This window comes from Sphaeramia orbicularis, chromosome 10 (genome assembly GCF_902148855.1).
Source record: "Sphaeramia orbicularis chromosome 10, fSphaOr1.1, whole genome shotgun sequence".
NCBI classification, from domain to species: Eukaryota; Metazoa; Chordata; class Actinopteri; order Kurtiformes; family Apogonidae; genus Sphaeramia; species Sphaeramia orbicularis.
This window is the reverse complement of record NC_043966.1, coordinates 6,290,438-6,313,054: the sequence shown is the minus strand read 5'-3', so window position 1 is coordinate 6,313,054 and position 22,617 is coordinate 6,290,438. Positions and strand designations below refer to the sequence as shown.

Here is a 22,617-nt window from a genome sequence, read left to right as displayed (position 1 = left end):
TGCAGTCCACGGGCCAAAACCGGTCCGCCAGAGGGTCCACTCTGGCCCGTGGGATGAATGTATGAAATAATAGTAAGATATTAACAATCAAGGATGGTAAAATCATTTCAGCTCAGGGGTCACATTCAGACCAGTAAAATAATACAGTAGTCTATAAATAATGAGAAATACATATTTTTCATTGTTTTAGTGTAAAAAAAAAAAGTGAATAACTTGAATAACCATGTACAACCTGAAATTTCTTTTAAAATATTCTTGTAATTTTAATATTATTCAGCCTGTTATTAAATGTTTTGTGCATTTGTAGATCTACATGTGTAAATGATAAACTGAGACATAGTTTTGTTAAAATTGCACTTGTTTTTCTCAATAAGTTTCAGGTTTTTCACATTTTTAAAAGGATTGTTTGTAAATGTAAACATTTTCATGATGTAATTTTCCTTTACTTTCTTTTTCTTCACTCAAACTTCGAGAAAACTTTGGAATTGGCATTATTTGTAGATTATTCTGTAGTTATTTTACTGGTACGACCCATTTGAATTCCTAATATGGAACCTGAACTAAAATAAGTTTGACACCCCTGCTCTAGACTTAAGTGAAACCACTTAACTAAATAAATCATGTTATTAAACAAACATCCATGACACTTGACCTTTAGCTGCTTTAAACTCTATTTTATCATCCAGATTTACATACAGTACTTAAATGTTCACGTGTCTAATGAAAACAAAACTGTTGATCTTTACAGAAATATCTGGAAAAGGAACAGACTAAAACAAAGAAGAAGGGGAAGAAGTCTGCGTAGAAATCATCCAATCAGAGCTGGACTAGACGTAACAGACTTTTTTTTTTAGTTTCTCCTAAAATGTGTTTGACTGTTGACTTTGTGCGACTGCAGATAAACGGTTTTATAGAATCAGTTAGTCCTGTTTGAGTCCTGCAGGTTTTACACAACAAACAGCTCCGTGAACATCAACTGACAGAAGAAATAAGAACTAAGCTGCATGATTTATGTTTCTGATCCTTTGGACATTTTCTTAATAAACACTTTAGAAAACTTGTAGATTTTGTCTTCGTTGGGTTATTTTCTAAACGTGGTGTAGAGTCGATCCAACGCACCTCAGACTATTCCAAAGAGTTTCTGTCCAACGGAGATGGTCGTCCTCTGGAACTCTGGGTAATGTAGTCCTACAGTTGCATCCCTCAGGTTGGTTCATCCTCTCAGCTCGTCCATGGATCCTTCCCCGTTTGCTCCTGGAAAATAAACATTTATTTAGGAATGAGCTGAATTCATTAACAATCTCAACTTTTTCAAACAATTATACCCTGAGACAAATACTGAATGTGTCTCTTTTCTGACACCACTGAACAAAATTCAAACCTGGTAACTTTACCACAAATGCTCCTACATGGTAGTGTATAATACGTCAGGTTGATTTATCAACGTGAAAAATCAAAATGCAATGTGTTTGTTGTAAGATATTAATTGTAAATTTGACTTTTTAAGGTTGTAGTTTGTGGTGCTGAGTTTCAACATAAACAGCATATAGATTTAATTTTTTAAAAAAAAGGTTTTGAGTGCATGTTAACAGAAAAAAAAGTTAACTGTGTAAACCCCATAACAATAAAATACCCTTATAATTGTATTATTTTGAGACTATTCTTTAGTTTGTTCTCAATAAAAGTCCAGTTCAATCTTGACTTGAATGATCTGACATCAGTTAAACAGATTTTTTCCCCTGTAGATGCCAGTTTAACCCTGTTACACGAAGCCTGTAATTTAACATTTAATGGATGTGGCAAATAAAATGTAAATTAATGTAACAAAGTCAAATCTAAAGTTAAACAATATTTTTAATAATGCACCAGATTATTATATACAGTCGTGGAAAAAATTGTTAGATCATCAAAAATAATGGTTATGCAATCCAGTACTCACTCCTGTGTATCATGTGACTAAAACAGACAAAAGAAAACATGGAATGTCTAAAAGCACTGTTTTTGTCAGTACAATGCCATAGATACTGATGGAAGAACTGAAGTGATTTTGGTTATTATCAAGAAAACATGTTAAATGGATAGATATCAGCTCTGAAATTAAACTACTATGAGACATTTTTGTTATCATTATATTTGTCCAAACAAATGTACCTTTAGTTGTACCAGGCATTAAAATGAACAAGAAACTGAAGAAAACAAGGGGTGGTCTAATCATTTTCTCCATGACTGTAGTTTGTTGTGCTGAGTTTCCACATAAACAGTGCATAGGCATAGATTTAACAAAGAGAACTAGTTTTGAGCTCATGTTAAGAGAAAAAAGTTAAAAGTGTGTAAACCCCGTAACAATAAAATACCCTTATTTGTATTATTTTTAGGCTATTCTTTAGTTTATGTTCTCAATAAGAGTCCAATTCAATCTTGACTTGAAAGATCTGATATCAATTAAAAAGATTTTTCCCCTATAGATGCCAGTTTAACCCTGTTACATGAAGCTCTTAGTTTAACATTTAATTGATGCGGCAAATAAAATGTAAATTAATGTAAATATCAATGTCAAATCTAAAGTTAAACAATATTTTAATAATGCGCCAGATTATTATATAGAGTTCCCTGTATTATTTATAGCAGGATTTCGCTGGTTTTATAACTGAAATACCTCAAACTAAATCAAAATGAACTTAAACCTCTGAATCCCTTCAGGAAATCACTTGCGATACAACTCGCAATCAAACACAAAGTGGTGAATGACTGAACCTGTACCAGTGTCTGGTGGAAACTGGGTCTAATTTTACTCTTTACAGTCGGTCGTCATTTGTTCTACAGACGATGGTTTGAATCCTAAACTGACCTGGTATTTGTTGTAGTGCTCCAGACTGCTGCAGTGCTGAAGTTTGGCTTCGTCTTCGTCGGCGTAGATCACCTGACAGAGTTTACAGAAATACCCGACAACTGGACGAACAAACTCTGTACCTGCACGAGAAAAATACAAGGAAGGGTTAAAGAAGTAAAAGACCATACGAGGAAAATCTGATTTGATGCAAGTACATAAAGAAAATAAATAATGGGTTGATTTGAGATGTTTTAATGTATAAATGCTCCATACTGAGGTATTGAGTTTAGACCACAGGACGTTATGGTGAGAGGACACATGTTCAGACTCAGAAATGACAGTAAACATATAAATACTGTTTGTCTTACCAACAGGTTTGGAGGGTTTCCGTTCTTCTGCAGCGACCTCTGCTGGTTCAGCAGTTTCCTGAGCACAGATTTAACATCATTAAAACACTTGTGGCTTTTGTCCCTCAACATTTATTCAACTTCATTACCAATGTAATGAATACTTTGTTCTGTGCCAACACTACACTTCATACCACCGTAAGTCCATTCAGCAATCACAACAAAATCCTGTCAAGGAACTTTACACCAGAAGATTAAGACCACAGAGAAACTGAAAACAGACGCATGTACCTACATTACACTAGTAGTACTTTTAAAATGCATATGTACACCTGTTGTATATGGAGTACACAGTATTAATCTCACTAAACCACCACTAGAGGTCACTATGAACAGCCCTGGAAAATCCTGACCTATATTTGGACTCACTCCTCAGAGCCATCACACTGTATTTGGAGTACATGTTGTGGTCTTTGCACCTCACCACTAAAGGTCATGAGGACTGCCTTACAAACATTTCAACAACTTCAATTCCAGTAGGAAGCATCTGTCAATGCTAGCTGAGCTATTTCAAATGCTTTGGGAACATAAATAAAACCCTGTCCAGAATGACCCCATGTGTGGTACATACTATAGCCTTACTACTCAGCAGAACTAGGTCACTGCAGACCACCTGAAAAGGTTTCAGAGCCTACATGAAACACTTACAGCAGACCTTAGCAATCATCTAAAATGCTCTAGAACAGGGCTCAGCAACCCTGGTCCTAGAGAGCCACTATCCTGCATGTTTTAGACGTATCCCTCTTCCGATACACGTGATTCAAATGATCAGCCTATCATCAGCTCTGCAGAAGACGGATAATGACCGTCAGGTGTGCTGGAAGAGGGAAACATCTGAAACATGCAGGATAGTGGCTCTGGAGGACCAGGGCTGCTGACCCCTGCTCTAGAAACATTACTGACCACTTCCCAGAAGGAAAGTTTTTGGAGCACATATTAGTACCCCACCACTGGAGGTCACTGGTGACCACTGGAGGCAACTGGTGACTACTGGAGGTCACTGGTGACCACTGGAGGCAACTGGTGACTACTGGAGGTCACTGGTGACCACTGGAGGCAACTGGTGACTACTGGAGGTCACTGGTGACCACTGGAGGCAACTGGTGACTACTGGAGGTCACTGGTGACCACCTGGAAAAGCCATAGAAACAATATGAAGCTTCTTTGGATCCACTTCCTAATGCTTTTAGATCTATCTAAAAATGCAGAAAAGATGCAGAAATAACAACCTGCCCAAAGTGACCATTTTTGGTCCACATCTCACGAATATATTACCAGAGGCTGTTGGCAACAAATTTTTAAAAAAAAATCTAAGAGAAACCTGGAACATCCCCAGGACACACTTATTAATGTGTCAGCCTTCATCTACAGGGTGAGTCAGAAAAAACGCTCTTTCCATTTAAAGAAATTGTACTGCTAAAACGGAAACACTGATTTTTCTTTTGACCATACAGTCATATTGATGTGGTTATTGAGCATGTCTGGTGATGTAGTCATAGATTTATTGCATTGCACAAGAGAGAGAAGGTCCATTGTTTATTGGGCACTGAAATACCTGCCAACACAATGTATGCCACAGTGAACAAACTTGAAATTGACAACAATTACAGGAGTCGGGGCTTTGCTTTCACACTCAGGACATAGGCCTACATGACAGTGCCCAGGGAGTTTTCATCATGGCAAGACCACAGCGATTGCAGGTATTATTTCGACATCGAGTTGTCTGTTTGGGTCAGGAGAGAGAGTGGCCACCTAGATCCCCGGACTTGACCCCCCTTGGTTTTTTCTTGTGGGGGTATCTTAAAAACCGTGTGTATCAGACTGTTCCACAAACTCTTCAGGAACTCCGAAATCGCATCACGGCTGAAATCCAAGCCCTACGACGAACACGAATGGCGAGAAGAGCTGTGTTAGAGATGCGACAACGAGCACAGATTTGCATCAATCTGAATGGTAGCCAGGTTGAAGGTCGTGCCGGACGACTTTGTTGAGACAAAACATTTTGATGGCGAGTAAACATGCTGTAATGGTTGACAATTTCAATTTCATTCACGGTGGCACAAACTGTGTTGGCAGATATTTCGGTGCACAATAAACAATGGACATTCCCTCTGTTATGCTATGCCATAAATCAATGATTCAATCGCCAGACATGCTCAATAACCACATCAATATGACTGTATGATCAAAAGAAAAATAAGCATTTCCATTTCAGTGGTACAATTTCTTTAAATGAAAAGAGTGTTTTTTCTGACTCACCCTGTACACTGAATTAGAAACATACTTGATAAAACTTGACTGAACTGATTGGTTTTGGAACCCACAGTTCCCCACCTCAGACTGTTGGTGACCACCTGAAAAAGCATTTTCTTTGGAGGCACTTCCTAATGCTGCTGAAACTGTTTAAAAGGCTTTGGTTAGATAAATAAAACCATGTTCTAGAATGACCTCATATTTAATACATACTATTGTCTTACTACTTGACAACTAAAGGCTATTGGTGACCACCTGAAAAGGTTTTAGACATCCTCCAACACCGAGCAGACCTTAGTGCTGTTGGAACCACAGATTTAAAAACCTCCAGAGCACACAGCCTTAATACTCCATGAATGAGGGAAGTTCTGGACCACCTCCACAATTGAAGAAACTAATTCAATCACCTCAGTAATATGAACCTGGTGTTCAGCTGTACCTGTTCAGTTTGTAGATCTCCTGGTAGTGCAATCGGTGTAGAACCCTCCACCTCTGAACAGTCTGGTGGTTTTTGATCTTCATCTGTCTGTGGATCCTCTGGCTCTTCTTTTACCACCAGCTCTGTCTCCATCGCATCCGTTCCATCTACAGACTCGATCTTTGTCTTTTTCTCAGGAACCACAGCCTTCTTCTTGCATTGAGTCGTTTTCCTCTTTGTTCCTCTAGTTTTCTTCTTCTGACAGGTATTAGATGGTCTTTCGTCTACTTCTGGAGCCTGTTCTGAAGTAGGCTGCTCTGGGGTGTTTACGATAGCTGAGTCCTGTTCAGTCTGTTTGGACTTGTTTTCTGATGATACTTCACTAGACAACTTACTCTCTAGACATTCAGATGTTTTGTCAGATGTGGTTTTGGTAGACAAATCTGGATTGGTTTTGGACCCTGAGTCTTCTGATGAAACATTAGCCAATGAGTCTTCTTCAGGAGACTTTTTAGACATAGATTCTTTTGTTGGAAGTTCTGTAGATGCTGGTTCTTCTAGAGGCTTTTCAGATACTGTCTCCTGTTCTCCACATGTTCGATTGGCTGGTTTTTCTTCTTGAGGATTTTTGGACTTAGACTGTTTTTCAGTAGACTTTTCAGACACTGATTCTTTCTCAGACACCAATGCTTTTTCTGGAGACTTTCTAGAAATTAACTCTGTAGGAGGTTTTCTAGATGCTGACTCCTCATCAAGAGACTTTTGGGACAACTCCTTTTCTGTAGACTTTTTATTGGTCGTGTCTTTCTCTGGAGGATTTCTGGACACTGATTCTTTTTCATTAGTCTTCTTGGAGGTTGATTCTTTCTCTGTAGTCTTTTTGGAGTGGTCCTTTTCTTCACACATTTTATTTTCAGTTTTTTTGGATACCATCACCTTCACTGCAAGCTTTTTATTGCCTAAATCTTCTTCATTTTCAGTTTTTTTGGACGTTGTCTCCTTCTCTGTAGACTTCTTGTCTGAATCTTCTTTATTTTCTGTTTTTTTAGATGCGATCTCCTTCTCTGTAGACTTTTTATTGTCAGAATCTTCCTTCTTTTCAGTTTTTTTGGGCATTGTCTCTTTCTCTGCACACTTTTTGTCTAAATCTTCTTTATTTTCCATTTTTTTGGATGCCATCTCCTTCTCTGCAGACTTTTTAATGTCTGAATCATCTTTCTTTTCAGTCTTTTTGGGCGTTGTCTCTTTCTCTACAGACTTTTTATTGTCTGAATCTTTCTTCTCAGTTTTTTTGGATGGTGTCTCTTTCTCTGCAGATTTTTTATTTGCTGAATCTTCTTTCTTTTCAGTCTTTTTGGATGCCTTCTCTTTCTCTGCAGACTTTATATTCGCTGAATCTTCTTCCTTTTCAGTTTTTTTGGACGTTGTTTCCTTTTCTGCTGACTTTTTATTTGTTGAATCTTCTTTCTTTTCAGTTTTTTTGGATGTTGTCTCCTTCTCAATAGACTTTTTATTGTCAGAATCTTCTTTCTTTTCAGTCTTTTTGGATGCCGTCTCTTTCTCTGCAGATTTTTTATTTGCTGAATCTTCTTTCTTTTCAGTCTTTTTGGATGATGTCTCCCCTGTCTGAGTCTTTCTGGAAGTCTCTTTACTCTTGTCCAAATCATTCTTCTCGTTGGATCTAGTGCTTCTCCTCCTGCTGCTACGTGTTGTTTCTTCTTTCTCCTTCTCCTCATCTGATAGAATATCCCACCTTAGAACAAACAGATTGACAATAAATCATCAGTCACAATACGTGTCAGTGAGCAGCAACTGGACAATGGATCGAGTGAAACTCTTACCCTGATGAGAGCCATTTATACTTTTTGGATAAGTGGACGTGGATAGTAAAGCCATGGAATTTCGGAGATCTATTACGTAGCCCATCAATGGCTTTCAGAGCTTCAGATGGACTGGACATCTGGATGAAACCCTGAAAAACAGAAACAGAGAGGATGAAGCCAAACATTAATGCAGAATGGAGACAAGGAAGACAACCAGGCCACTGGACTTCACTGGATTGGATTCATGAAGCCAGTGCTGATATTAGTGCACTTTATGACCAGAGGTATAAGGACAATGGTCCTGCTAACTTCTGTGGTACACTGAAGAACAATTAAAAGCATTTTATGACTTTTATTAGCAAATAAATCACATTTATGCAAAAATTCCATTCGTGTCACTGCCAACACATGATATTTACATCCATTAATCAGCTTCTGAATATTGCAAATCCATCACTTCTTAAAAGATCTAAATTTATATACAGTATTGGAGTTGTAAAGGCTGATATCAAAGTTTAGAGCAGTTGTTAAGGGTTAGCATTTTGTTGATTCTGTAGTGTGCTGTGTCATTTGTGATTGTTATATTTTTGTAGTTTTTTTCTGTTCTCTTCCTTGTGTGGGCGTGTTCTGTCTTTCCCTCCAACAGATAGTGGATAATGGAGGATGAGCTGCAGGTGTGCTGTTGGTCTGCTGGCTGCAACTGATTGGTGCTTCAGAGATGAGCTGGGAAATTTAAAGCCAGATCTTCATTACTCCCCGGAGACTCCTCTCATTCCATCCTCCCCTCTGTGCAGACCAGCCTGTTGTAATTTTTGTTAGAACTTTGTGAAATCAGCTATAGAAGGAGGGAATCTTTTTCTTTAAGCTTTTGTTAGGTAAGATTGGTGAATTTTGATTCCCTTCATTTGTGTTTGTAGACTATTATGATTCCCTTACCTGATTTAATTTTTCTTTTTTTGTAAATAAATATTTCATATTGCAGTGGCGTGGTTGCTGGTCATTTTGTTAATTTGCTCCTGTTTGTTAAGGGATGTGGAGGGAGGGGAGTCTCACACCATGTTGTGTCTCGGCAACCCCTAGACCGAGCGTAACATGAATTGGGGGCTCGTCCAGGATTTGAACCCAGGACCTCTCGCACCCCAATCTGTTACATGCCAGGAGGTCTAGGGTGCCAACACATAACAGCAGTAAAAATGCTAAAAACCCATTATGCATATCATTCACTTTATTAGAACCCAAATAACTGTTGAGCTGATCATTGAAGTCAACGTTCTAAATCCATGAAGAAAAGTTTTGAGTCATTGTTTTCCTTTAATATTACCTTCAGTATTTGTGTTAATCTGTGCTGATCCTACGTACAGACATTACAACGTCAAGTAAAGGTGACTTCCTCAGCTTTTCAGTTGTAAACCTCGGACAATGAGAGGCTGTGTAGTGAACATGAGGCGGCTCTATCTTAATATCCTCTCATACTAAAGGCATCACAGCAGCATTTCAGTTATTTTCATATAAATTTTCAGTTATTTAAGATTTTCAAATATTATATTGAAATAAAATTCCATTAAACTAAATAGTAGAATGAAATTGTTCAAGATTGTAACTGTTTAATAAAAATCCCTATAAACAAGGAAAATAATGTTAGTTTTGGTTCTATTTTAACACCCAGATGACAGAGACGTTCAACCACATTATAAACAACACAGACTGAACCAGATTACAGTCATTTTTCTCACCAGCCTACGGTGACGAGCTACATAGTAGCGCTCTGCCTTCCCATAATCCTTCACCAGTTTGATAAACTCAGCATCAGTGTAGGGGGACAATGGCAGTCTTGTGATATAAACCACTCTGGAGGTGGAATCCTGTAGGATGAAAAAAAACACAAATACAAAGTAAATTAAGCAGTAAATAAATACAAAAATGTCTGCCTGAAAAACTGTGAACATTAACAATTTTATCCTCACCATCTCTTCTTCTCTGACTTCCACACCTGCAAAAAATAAATCAGAAAATTAGATTACTTTGGTCTGTTTCATCATCTTATTATTTTGCTTTTAATGTTGTCTAAGGTATTTAGACACACAGTTGAAAATAACACATTTTTAATTATATTAAATTTAACACAAAAAACAATTATCTTCAAAACCTTTAACCATAATGTCAATAACCCTACAAAAATATCATCAAATTACAGTCATGATAAAGTGAAAGAAACTGTGCGTGATGTAGTTGGTGAAAGTTTTCACCTTCGTCCTCAGACTCGTCTTCGTTCACTTCATCCAGAGTGATACAGTTGTTCAGGTCAAATGGGAAATCTCTTTCCCCCTTTCAGGAAAACATAAGACACATAAAGGATGGTGTTACATCACCGCTGATGGTGATTATCAGGGTTTAAGAATCTGATCATCTCAGGACTAAAATGAGAGTTTTGTTGATCTGAAGTGTTTGTTTCTGGTCAGGTGACATTTTCAAAAATTCTAAAATTAGCCAAATGAATCAAAATCCATAAGTTTTGCCTGACAAGAGAAAAATTTTGAATGGTCATCATAAGCGTTTGAACTTCATGCCCAAATCAATCTAGATTTACTTGGTGAACACTCAAGAATTTGAAGTATTTCAGACTTTTATTTTTTATGTTGCTTCTTTCCGACTTGAATCAAATCATCATGTTCAGCAGTGTTTGCTCTGTTCTACAATGTTGGTCTCTGTTGTCTTCTCATGCACCTTCATCACATGCACCTTCTCTTCTTCTTTTACATGTTTCCGCTGACCACTGGCCTCCTCATCCTTCACCTTGCTCCTTTTTTCTACAACAATTTAGAAAATAAATAAAGTTTGGTGTTTTTCATCTCTTTTGTCTCTGCTGTTTTATCCATATCAACACTGTTTTCATCCCGACCTTTTGCAGAGTCAGTGTTCACTTCCTCAGCATCTTCCTCTTCATCCGAAACCTCCATCAGGTCTTCTCCGATCACCTCCATTCCCTCGATGTCGCTATCCTCTTCAGACGACCTGCATGATCACGTATCACTTTTAAAACTTAGTTAAATTTTAAATAGAAATGTCATCTGACGTTGAATATAATGACAATCTGCTTCTGTGACGTGGATCAAAATCAGGAATAAATACATCACAAGAAGGGGACAAGTTGCTTAGATACAAGTGGTTAATAAGCAAAATAACAAACCATCTCTGGTTTCATCAGTGTTTATCTGTTTAACTCCACTGTGCACATTAGACTATGTTTTAGCAAGAATGGGTTGGAGATACAGGGCTTACAATTAAATATATTGTTATTTATTGTGATCTGGATTTAAACTAATGTTAAGAAAACCATAGAACAAACCACCACATACAGTCACAGAAAAACATATTAGACAATCAAAAGTTATCAAAAACAATGGATATGCAATCCAGTACTAACCCCTGTGTGTACCATGTGACTAAAACAGACAGAAAAGAAAACATGGAAAGTCTAAAAGCACTGTTTTTGTCGGTACAATGCCATAGATATTGATGGAAGAACTGAAGTGATTTTGGTTATTATCAAGAAAACATGGAAAATGGATAGATATCAGCTCTGAAATTAAACTACCATGACCTATTTTTGTTGTTATCATTATATTTGTCCAAACAAATGTACCTTTAGTTGTACCAGGCATTAAAATGAACAAGAAATTGAAGAAAACAAGGGGTGGTCTAATCATTTTTTCCATGACTGTAGTTTGTGGTGCTGAGTTTCCACATAAACAGTGCATAGGCATAGATTTAATAAAGAGAACTAGTTTTGAGTTCATGTTAAGAGAAAAAAGTTAAAAGTGTGTAAACCCCATAACAACAAAATACCCTTAATTGTATTTGTAATATTTTTTCCCCTACAGTTGCCTGTTTAACCCTGTTACATGAAGCTTAGTTTAACACTTATCGGATATGGCGAATAAAACGTAAATTAATGTAAATATCGTCAAATCTAAAGTTAAATACTATTTTAATAATGCACCAGATTATTATAAAGAGTTCCCTGTATTATTTACAGCATGATTTTGCTGGCTTTATATCTGATATACTTGATGGAAGAACTGAAGTGATTTTGGTTATTATCAAGAAAACATGTTAAATGGATAGATATCAGCTCTGAAATTAAACTACTATGAGCTATTTTTGTTGTTATCATTATATTTGTCCTAACAAATGTACCTTTAGTTGTACCAGGCATTAAAATGAACAAGAAACTGAAGAAAACAAGGGTGGTCTAATAATTTGTTCTACGACTGTATGACTTAAAAACTCAACAGCATCATTGCGATCCGGCTGGTGGGAGTTTAAACAAAACTAACCTGTCTGCCACATTTCACTGCATATCAGCTACTAATAAAAGATCGTAAAACGTAATATTCTCATATGTGTACATGTGAACTCCTGCCCCCTGAAAAAATAAAATGATAATCTGCAGCAGTGTGTAGGACCAGTTGTAAAACTCACATTGCTCCTTCCTCAGTGAGCTCTTTCTCAACGGCTTCAGGTTTGGAGTCTCTGGGAGGTGGAGCTTTAGTTTCTGTAGAGAAAACAAGCAGCTGTTTAGTCCTGGCTCAGACTTCAGGAGGTTAATGACCCTAACTGATTATAAGTTTAGTTTCATCACACATACAGGGTTCCGACAGGTTTCTACAAGTTAAATTTAACTCTTTTTAAGACTGCTTTGAACAGAATTTAAAGCCCATTTCATGGTCATACTGACAAAAGTTCTTGAGTCCTAGAATTTAGGAAAACTCGTGGCAACCAGGTCAAGAATGATCTTTTCTCCAAACCCTGAATTATTACATTTGCACCTGCCCATGTTTACTTATCACTTCTGTGATTATTTGTCACCAGGGGCTGCAAAGTTAGCAATAATTGGTTCCTTATTTCAATATAATTTGTCGGGTTAGAACGGATGGAACTGAGTTGACTGACGTTACTTTCTTTGCAGCTACATTTGAACACAAGACAACCCACAAGTTCATGACAATATAACTTAAGACCTACCACATCAAATTTAATATCCTTTAAAGACTTTTTTAAGGTATTAAATGCAGATTTGTAAGTTCAAGACTTAAGACTTTTTAAGACCCTGTACACATGAAGTGAAGATCTTCTCTAATCTTAAAAACACACAAGATCCGAAAATGCACACTGTGGTGGAAAATTTACTTCTATACTGTTGGTACATCTTCTTTATTGCTGAGTCATTATTCATGTCACATGTCTCTATGTGTGATATTTACAACTGTGTAACATCCTGACCCAAGAAGGGAGTTCTTGCCTTGATTGAAAAACCAAACACCTAAATGTCTGAATGTGTAGATAAGAGGATGGCGTCTGCACTCCAGATAGGATCCAAGCAAGGTTAGGGTGAAGAGGTCATCATGACCTCTTCACGGAGCAGAGAAAGAGTAGTATGGAGTGGTACGATGTATGCAAGGGATGACATCATGGTTTGAGGGGGTTGGATTTGGTTCTATATAATCTTTAGTTTTTCTCCTGTTTAATCAGACTTCACAGAGTTTCTCTGTGAATGACTTCTCAAATAAATGATCATTTATTTTAACTCTAACTTTCTCTCCTCTTCTTTGAGTGAGTGGTCCGTTGAACATTTCCACAACAACACACAGGACATTAAAGCCGTCATCCCTGAAAGACCAGAACCTCATGGGATGCAGATGTAAACAACATGGTCAGCTGGCTGTAATCAACATTTTATAGTGAATAAAACAAAACAGCAGATGAAATGTTCAGGAAACCATCAGGAGGATTAAGACTGGATTTGTACATTCCTCAAATTATCAGAGAATCTGGGCTGAACTTCATTTATTTGCTGCTCTGATTGTCAGAAGGGGTTCAAAATGCTGTAATCTGGGCCTTTCCTACAGTTCAGGAAACCTTCTCACTGTATCAACTTCAGCCTCCAACACGAATAACTTTTTTTCTCACCATTTTTTGTCTTTGTCTCTGCTGCCACCGTCTTTTCTACAGATATGCTTCCATTTCCCTTTTTAGATTTGTCTTCAGAACTGGTCTTCTTGATGGAATTATCTTCAGAAATGTGCTGCTTCTCCTTGTGAATAGATTTTTCTTCAGATGCGCTCTTCTTTTCTTCATTTTTGCTGGATTTTTCTTCAGACGAGCTCTTCTTTTTTTCATCTTTGCTGGATTTTTCTTCAGACATGCTCTTCTTTATTTCATCTTTGCTGGATTTTTCTTCAGACGTGCTCTTCTTTATTTCATCTTTGCTGGATTTTTCTTCAGACGTGCTCTTCTTTTTTTCATCTTTGCTGGATTTTTCTTCAGACATGCTCTTCTTTATTTCATCTTTGCTGGATTTTTCTTCAGACGTGCTCTTCTTTTTCTCATCCTTGCTGGATTTTTCTCGAGATCTGCTCCTCTTTTTCTCATCCCTGCTGGATTTTTCTCGAGATCTGCTCCTCTTTTTCTCATCCCTGCTGGATTTTTCTCGAGACCTGCTCCTCTTTTTCTCATCCCTGCTGGATTTTTCTCTAGACCTGCTCCTCCTGAACCTCCTGTCCTCCTCTCGGTCTTTACTCCTCTGTCTCCTCTTTATGGATAACTTCTCATCTCTGTCTCTGCTGGAACTCCTTGGTCTCTTTGTGGAGGAAGAGGTTTCGTCTTCACACCTTTTGGCTGCAGAATTACCCCTGCAAGACAGAACACGTCACTAACTGATCAATAATCCAATAATCAAATCAAACACAGCAGTCATTGTACTCACAAGAAGGTTTTGTATTCTGTCGAGAAGGAAACTCTGATGACGATGTTGTCTATTCTCAATTCATTGGATGAGTAATAATCCACCAGCTTCTGAGCCTCTGAGATGTTTTTCATTTCAACAAATGCCTGAAACACAATTAAAGTTACCACAGAGAACACAGTCAGCAATGTAAAATTCTGATGCACTGAGATAAAATTCATGTTTTAAGAAAAGTAGAGGAGGCAATCTGACATTTTGCTGAAACTCAAAAGTGTAATATTAGTGGTTCATACCTACATATCCAAGACCATTTTCCAATTTATTTTAATGATCTAAATCTTTAAATTAAAGCTTCTATGTTAAGAAAAAGACAAAAATCCAGGTACTCACTTTGTTGGAAAAATTAGAAATTGTAAAAAGCCTTAATTTCATGAGGACCTGTAGATTAATTAATTGGGGCTGGAGTTAAAACACACACCAACGCACCGGTGTGTTTTTAACTCCAGCCCCAATTAATTAATCTACAGGCCCTCATGAAATAAAGGCTTTTTACAATTTCTACTTTTTCCAACAAAGTGAGTGCCTGGATTTTTGTCTTTTTCCTATTGTTCATGCCCTCTACATGAGTGCCTCTGGTTTGTCTAATACCAGTAGCTTCCTGTGAAGTTGTTTTCCGTCTTCTATGTTAAAAGTTTGAGTTGATGAACACGTTTTAGACAAAATACAAATACTACAGGGTGGGGAAGCAAAATTTACAATGAACATGTAGTTGTTTTTTCTCAGCAGGCACTACGTCAATTGTTTTGAAACCAAACATATATTGATGTCATAATCATACCTAACACTATTATCCGTACCTTTTCAGAAACTTTTGCCCATATGAGTAATCAGGAAAGCAAACGTCAAAGAGTGTGTGATTTGCTGAATGCGCTCGTCACACCAAAGGAGATTTCAAAAATAGTTGGAGTGTCCATAAAGACTGTTTAGAATGGAAAGAAGAGAATGACTATGAGCAAAACTATTACCAGAAAGTCTGGAAGATACTATTAAAGAAGAATGGGAGAAGTTGTCACCCCAATATTTGAGGAACACTTGCGCAAGTTTCAGGAAGCGTGTGAAGGCAGTTATTGAGAAAGAAGGAGGACACATAGAATAAAAACATTTTCTATTATGTACATTTTCTTGTGGCAAATAAATTCTCATGACTTTCAATAAACTAATTGGTCATACACTGTCTTTCAATCCCTTCCTCAAAATATTGTAAATTTTGCTTCCCCACCCTGTATATCTTTGGTAAAACAAGGGAAAGCATAAACAAATGTAACATATCATGAAGAATAACTTCAGTGTAGCATAAGAGAATGACATAATATAAATATAAACAGATGCCTTTGTGTAGAATTATGTGCGCATAGAAATTAGTTGAACAGTGTTTTCAGTCTCACCACTGATGGCAGGAATAGAGAGTAGATCGGCAGGCCAAAGCGTCTGCAGATGCTGAGCAGATCTGATTGGCCATTCTTTCCGGGTGGAGCTGGCCAGAAACTCACCACCTGTGAACTCTGAGAGGAAACGTACCTTTTAATGAATCATGAGCTTAACAGTGTTTTGGTTTTATAGACCTCAGTGTTACAAACACAGAGACCCTCCTTAGTGTACAAGGTAACAGAAAATCACCTGCTGGACGTTGAAGGTCGTCGAGATCTTGAACTCAATCTTCTGTCCTTTCACAGTCTGAGGACAGCTGCTGTAATACTTCACCAAGTCGTTTGCCTGGTCAGCAGAGCCCAGCTCTACAAAGCCCTGCAGTGGAAGAAGACATGTAATGTTGACACTAATGAGATTAAAAGTGGAGCAACTATAGTTACAAGAACAATATACAACAATTAGCCATAATATTCTGACACAGAGACAAAATGTTATCAGTGTTGATCACTGCATTCCAAAGTGATCGCTCAGTGGGTGGATATATACAGTAGTTGCGGAAAAAATTCTTAGACCACCCTTGTTTTCTTCAATTTCTTGTTCATTTTAATGCCCGGTACAACTAAAAGTATGTTTGTTTGGACAAATATAATGATAACAACAAAAATAGCTCATCAGAGTTTAAATTAAGAGCTGATATCTACCCATTTTCCATAGCTTTCTTGATAATAACCAAAATCACTTCAGTTCTTCCATCAATGTCTATGGCACTTTACTGACAAAAACAGTGCTTTTAGGCATTCCATGTTTTCTTTTCTGTCTGTTTTAGTCACACGGTACACACAGGAGTTAGTACTTGATTGCATAACCATTGTTTTTGATGACTTTTGATGGTCTAATAATTTTTTCCGTGAATGTATTAGGCAGCAAGTGAACATGTAGACCTCAAAGTACAATGTGTTTGAAAAAGCAAAAATGGGCTAGAGTAAGGATCTGAGCAACTTTGACAGGAGAGAAATTGTAAAGTCCAAATTACTGGGTCAGAGCATCTCCAGGAAAGTGGTTAGAACCTACCAAAGTATCTACAGAACAACAGCAACAGGATCTCAACACACCCATGGAGCAGATTATTATTACTACCTGTCTAATATTAATACACTCCACTACACTCCACCAGACCTCTGAAGGTGTGCTGTGGTATCTGGACCAAGATGTTAGCAGCAGATGTGTGTTTTTACCAACTAGACGACACAGTGCACATAGAGTGTGGGGTTGTAATGGTTGCACACAAAATGAGCTTTAATTTTGGAAATTATGTGTCTTCAGTCCTAGTGCTGTAAAACTTTGAGCAGACTCACTAAAGATGGAAACATGGTGATCTTCTCGATCTTTCCAAATGGTTCAGTGAGTTTCCTCAGGTATGGCTCACCCACAGACCGAATAGGAAAGTTCACACACACCACATTCCCTTTATCGATCGTCTGAGATGGGGAGAAAAAAAAAACACATTCCTCAAAGGGATTCATACACTCAATAAATGAAGATACATTTGGCAGGACGTCTACCTTAACTTGAGTCTGCCTTTTGGGTTGTTGCTCTGAAAAAACTGAAAAAAAAAAACAGCTGTTAAAACAAAAATAATGAGCACACTGTTACTTGTGAAACAATAACAACAAAGAATCTTTACCGCTGTCCTGACTGGCAAATTTTCCTTCATCCTTCCTCTTCTCTGAATGATTGTCAGCCCTTTAAAGAGAAAATGAAATTATCACACTCCTTTCAAACATGAGTAATTTGTCTGAAAGGTTTTTTTCTATCAGGTTCAATTATGACACTGACCTGCTAATATTCTCCATGCGACAGTCCCACTTAGGAAACCTGAGGAGAAGACATGACACCCATTAGGAAATGTCTGAAGTTCATGAGAACCAATCAGATGTGTGTATTCAAGGCAGCTAATGACACAAAGTTTTTTCAGTTTAGTTAAAGATTCCCCATCAACAAGAATTCACACTTATTTATCCTGCTTGTGTAGTCCAAAGACAAAATAAGCTGAAACGTAGAATCAGCGTTTTGTCTTCACCTCAGTTTATTAAAGGTGTATAGCATTGCCTGTCGCAACATATTCTAACACTATATGGCCTTATTTACTCTCTCATAACCAGTTTAAGGAAAACACACATTATTTACATGTCTTTTTGCAACTTCATGTAAAAAAAAATGCTTAAAATTCACGTCTTAATTATTCATGTTTATTTGTATAGCACATTTAAAAACAACTTCTGCTGACCTAAGCGCTTTCCAGAAATGCATCAATGAAAATCAGTAATACACATCAGCATTTAATGAAAACACGGATGAGAACTCACTTTTGCAGCAGGTTAAGCTGTCCGTCTGCATGACCTGTTCCGTTGACATGTTTATTCCAAACCTGAAACACATGAAAGAAAGTTTTAGTGTTTGACTGAGACGACAGCTTCCACTCCAACAGCGTTCCCAGCATGCCTCTGCAGCAGAAGGCCTCAAGAACACTGTAAGATCCATTCTTCCACCCTAACCCCAGAACCGACTGTGGACAGACAGATTTCGAGGACGACGAGGTAAACTTACCCTCTCAGACAGCACAGTGATATCACACAGAGAGCACGAGTATGGAAACGCCATTGGAGTTGTCCCATGGAAGTCTTGTGCTTCTTTCATGGAGGGCATGGCACCGGTTGAGACAGAGGTGGATTCGATGTCCCAGCGGCTTTTTGTTGTCTTGCCAATGGTAGAGGCTTCAGGGCCGGGTGGGCGGAAATCTGCCTGGTTTTTTGGATTGTAGGCATCAGATGGAACTGCAGGTCTGTAGTCTGTTGGACCAAGCTGAGAGAAGAGCGAGGGCAGAGCTGGTTTGACACTGCTGGTTGGACACTGCGGAGCTGGAACCATAGCTACACTGGTCGCACTATACTCTGAAGTGGCAGGTTTATGGCCATAGTCCACCACCAAGCTAGAAGAAGAGGGTGGTGGGTCAGGTCTGGAGGTAGAGGGTAAGAAGGGGCTGGTGGTGACAGTTCTTGTATTTCGCCAGTGGTCCTGCCAGTCCTGAACTTGATCTGAAGAAAGAGGGCTGCGTGAAACTGGGTCCAGAGAGGAGTACTGGAAAGGCGTGCTACTGAGAGGATGCACGTCTTCTCTGACAGCGTGTTGGTGAATGGAGCTATGGGGAAAAGAGGAAGAGGAGGACAACGGGGCAGGCGAAGGGTAAGGCTTCACAGTCCCTCTCTTCCTTTTGATCTGTTTGAGGACATGAGGAAGTGACTCTACAGTCAGGACGTTTTCAGGAAGCTCAGCAAGCACAGACAAATCACTGGGCTCCAGCCCACAACTGTTCAAGATGTTCAGAGCGCCATCCATCGTCCAGTGAGATGCCTGAGAACTTCCAGTAGAGGATGATGAGGCATACGATGAAGCAAATGAAGGCGGTGGCTCCTGTGCAGGTCTGTAAAAATCATCGTGGGCAGGTGAGTCATGGCTGTGGTCAGCTGGTTTGTAACTTCCCATATCAGGCCGCAGGTTGGGGTCAGATGGCAGCTGTCTGTGTGGGTAGTTGTGAGACATGATGGAAGAGTGAAGGAGGCTAAAACGTCGGTAGGGAGGGGCAAGGGGGAGGTACAAATGTACTTTGAGCAGAGACAAAAATGTTCAGAATGGTTTGACAGCGGAGATCGTCATGTTCTGGAACGGAGAGACAGGAGAAAACGATGACTAAATACACCTGTGTAGGAGAAACATCAGATTTAAAAACAGAGCAGTTAAACAAGTGCAGCTGAATTTTATTGGATTAACCACTGGATCAAGCAGAGACCAGAAAGAAGTAATACCAACACTTTTATTATAAGTTAGCAGCCCTCTGGTGCGCTTACATGAAGATTGTGCATTTCTAAATCAACAGTTGCATGCTGTTGCAGGTGTAGAGAGGCAGAAGAAATGCACTGAAGAACTCAAGAATGAGGTTTTGGATTTTCCTGGATTATCCAGTCCAAGTCCTCCATGTTGAAATCAATGTACTGTGACTGTTATCATGGACGTGGACAACTGAGACAGCTTTAGCTTAGAACTGGAGTTAACTAATGTGACCAATACTTTATACCAGACACACCATGTTAATACTTCTTAATCAATGTTTAGGATACTGTTAGAAATTGAGAAAAATCACAAGGATACAACATCAGTTTCCTTCCACCTTGTCCAGCCAGATCCAGATCCAGACAGTGTTTCCTGTTGCACAATATTTTTTCTAAAATAAATTCGCTCTGGGTACAGACTGAGGAAGTTATAATACAAAATATATGCTCTTATGAATTAAACTGTCTGCAATCCTGCACTTAAATAACATTTTTCTTTATTATACAGAGTAACATCGGCTGATTCTGTCTTATTACAAAGTATAATGGCATTGTACTATATTTCTGTGAGGTTAAACCATACCCATAATGAAATTATATCACATTTTACCCTTTTAATAGAGTGAAATAACAGTTTTCAAGTGTCATATTACGGCATATTATGAAATAAGACTACTTCTCCTGTCTTTTCGATGGCAAGTTTCCAGTCAAAGCCGAAAATGAAAGCTTGATTATTAACATTTACTATAGGTAAAACAGCTAACACCTTTATTATTATCGTTTATGAAACAACGCACAGGTCACACAGGATATTGTGGACAATTATTGAAGGCAGACAGGTGTCAATGAAGATATTTTTATTGTCTGAAACCAACAAACAAAAACTGTTAGAATCGTTAGCTTACCGAGCTAACCGACTCCTGCTACTAGCTAAGGTTTGTTTACGGCTAACAATAAAACAAAACGTTCAGCGGAGGCTTACCGTGAATTAATATCCTCAGAAGTGAAGGTTAGGGAGAGTAAGACACTGCTCATCACCAATAAAGACGGAATTTAGACAATATTACAGTGAAACGATGTTACTGACCCAAGGAAGTACACAGTTGAGCTAATAGCGCCAGGTTGGTAAACACTTCCTATTCACAGACTTTTCTACAACATACAAGCCGCTATCGCCGCTGAGTGGTGAGGAGTGGAATTACAGGACAAAATAATAAAATAAAATAAAATAAAATAAAATAAAATAAAAATTGACTATATTTTGATGACAGCAAAATAAAACATTGAAAATAAATATATTAAAATAATAAACAAATTAAATAAAAAAAAAGTAAAAAAGTAACTATACTTATTATTTATAGCATGAGTTAAATTACAATACCAATGCAATCTTTTATTTATTTTTTTATTTTTTTATTCAAAAAATTAACCCTTTCATGCATTGTGGTCACTCCAGTGGACAGTTATTCTACAGCTGTTCTCTTGTATATTCATGGGTTTGTTGTTTTAGTTCCATATCAGCCAACACAGTGGACACTTAAGCATCATCTCATAAACTGCAATTCATACCATTACTGTAACTTTGCTGTTCTTGATTGGTTCTTGAGTGGAAATCAATTGTTAATTGTTATTTTTTGCATATTATCTCCATGAAGTGAGTAATAACTAGTATTAGAATATGTTAAAATGTGAGAAAATATCAGATTATCTGCATTAAACATGGTTTCATTTCACTGTTTTCATATCATTTTCTGATATTGGGTTTTAAATACTTGTTTCTTTGCTTCAAGAATATAATGCATGGTGTAGCTGAGTGGACATTTTTGTAAATCCATGAAAAAAAACAAAAACAAAACTCAATTGTATTGTATTTTTCATGCCTAAGGAGGAATAAAAACACTAAAAAAAAAAAAAAAAAAAAAAAAACTCGACCAAGGTTCTCATAATTCATGCATGAAAGGGTTAAACAGGACTGAAGTAAAACAAAACAAAACCTGAAACAAGTCTTAAATAAATGAGATTAAAATACATTTCAAATGGTGAAATAAAGTAAAACAAAGATAGTGAATGAATGAGTGAAATGAATCACGATAATAAAAGTCAAACACGCCTGTGTAGTTACAGTATTTTATATTTTATTATTGCGTATTGTGTCCCTTCTACTCTATTGAACACATACAAATGCACCAGTGACAGTCAGGTTGAACCAGCAGGCGGAGCTGTAGGATGCTTTTACAGCTGCAGACAGCTCAGCTTTCTGACTATTCCTGTATTCACACAAAACGTCAGATTTGAGGAGTCACAGAAGTCACATAATTACAGTTGGTTTTTATATTATTTTGTGGCAGGATTTTAAAAAATGCAAGCCATTGAATAAAACAATAAGTGATTGACCAATGAAAGCACATGTGATTCCATCTTGTTTAGTATTACACTATATCAAATCAACAAAATTACCAAAATAAGAATTAAATCATGAAATCAAAGTAAAGTGATCTCATGAAATCACGTTGTATGTCACACCAGTTCTTATGACATTTGGCGTACTATATGTTCGCATTTTCATCATAACCCTAACCCTAAACCTAGACCTAACTCTAACCCTAGACCTAACCCTGGACCTAACCCTAGACCTAATCCTACCCTAGACTCAACTCTAACCCTAGACCTAACCCTGGACCTAACTCTAACCCTAGACCTAATCCTAACCCTAGACCTAATCCTGGACCTAACCCTAGACCTAATCCTACCCTAGACCTAACCCAGGACCTAACCCTAACCCTAGACCTAATCCTACCCTAGACCTAACTCTGGACCTAACCCTAG

General features: G+C 37.8%; 2 protein-coding genes across 7 annotated transcripts in view; one reads left to right on the top strand and one right to left on the bottom strand.

Annotated features, from left to right (window-relative positions):
* The window catches only part of matr3l1.2 (matrin 3-like 1.2), a 28,471-nt gene extending 27,410 nt beyond the window's left edge, over positions 1–1,061 (top strand). For all 6 annotated transcript variants that reach the window (XM_030146229.1, XM_030146228.1, XM_030146232.1 and 3 more), the window contains one exon: positions 749–1,061. In XM_030146229.1, the coding sequence (XP_030002089.1) occupies positions 749–805 (57 nt within the window). In that variant the 3' untranslated portion in view covers positions 806–1,061. The remainder of the gene's footprint in view (positions 1–748) is intronic.
* On the bottom strand, positions 884–20,907 carry LOC115427619 (microtubule-associated protein futsch-like). Its single transcript, XM_030146226.1, has 23 exons — positions 20,774–20,907; positions 18,512–20,164; positions 18,271–18,332; positions 17,741–17,779; positions 17,589–17,647; positions 17,467–17,498; positions 17,260–17,382; positions 16,154–16,279; positions 15,922–16,038; positions 14,498–14,622; positions 13,702–14,423; positions 12,214–12,286; positions 10,631–10,743; positions 10,426–10,538; positions 9,978–10,056; positions 9,696–9,721; positions 9,465–9,593; positions 7,750–7,880; positions 7,060–7,661; positions 5,930–6,828; positions 3,199–3,256; positions 2,849–2,970; positions 884–1,254 (listed from the first exon to the last, which is right to left on the bottom strand). The coding sequence occupies exons 2-23, from the start codon at positions 19,502–19,504 to the stop codon at positions 1,222–1,224; spliced, it is 4,776 nt and encodes a 1,591-aa protein (XP_030002086.1). The 5' UTR covers positions 19,505–20,164; positions 20,774–20,907; the 3' UTR covers positions 884–1,221.
* Positions 20,908–22,617: the final 1,710 nt, after the last annotated feature.

Bases quoted from the DNA above. Each gene is read 5' to 3' on its own strand.
- LOC115427619 (XM_030146226.1), bottom strand. From the start codon at position 19,504: ATGTCTCACAACTACCCACACAGACAGCTGCCATCTGACCCCAACCTG. The intron at 17,780-18,270 runs GTGAGTTCTCAT...TCTTCTCCTCAG, and splicing joins CAGCTTAACCTGCTGCAAAA to GTTTCCTAAGTGGGACTGTC. The intron at 1,255-2,848 runs GTCAGTTTAGGA...TTTATTTTCCAG, and splicing joins AGCACTACAACAAATACCAG to GAGCAAACGGGGAAGGATCC.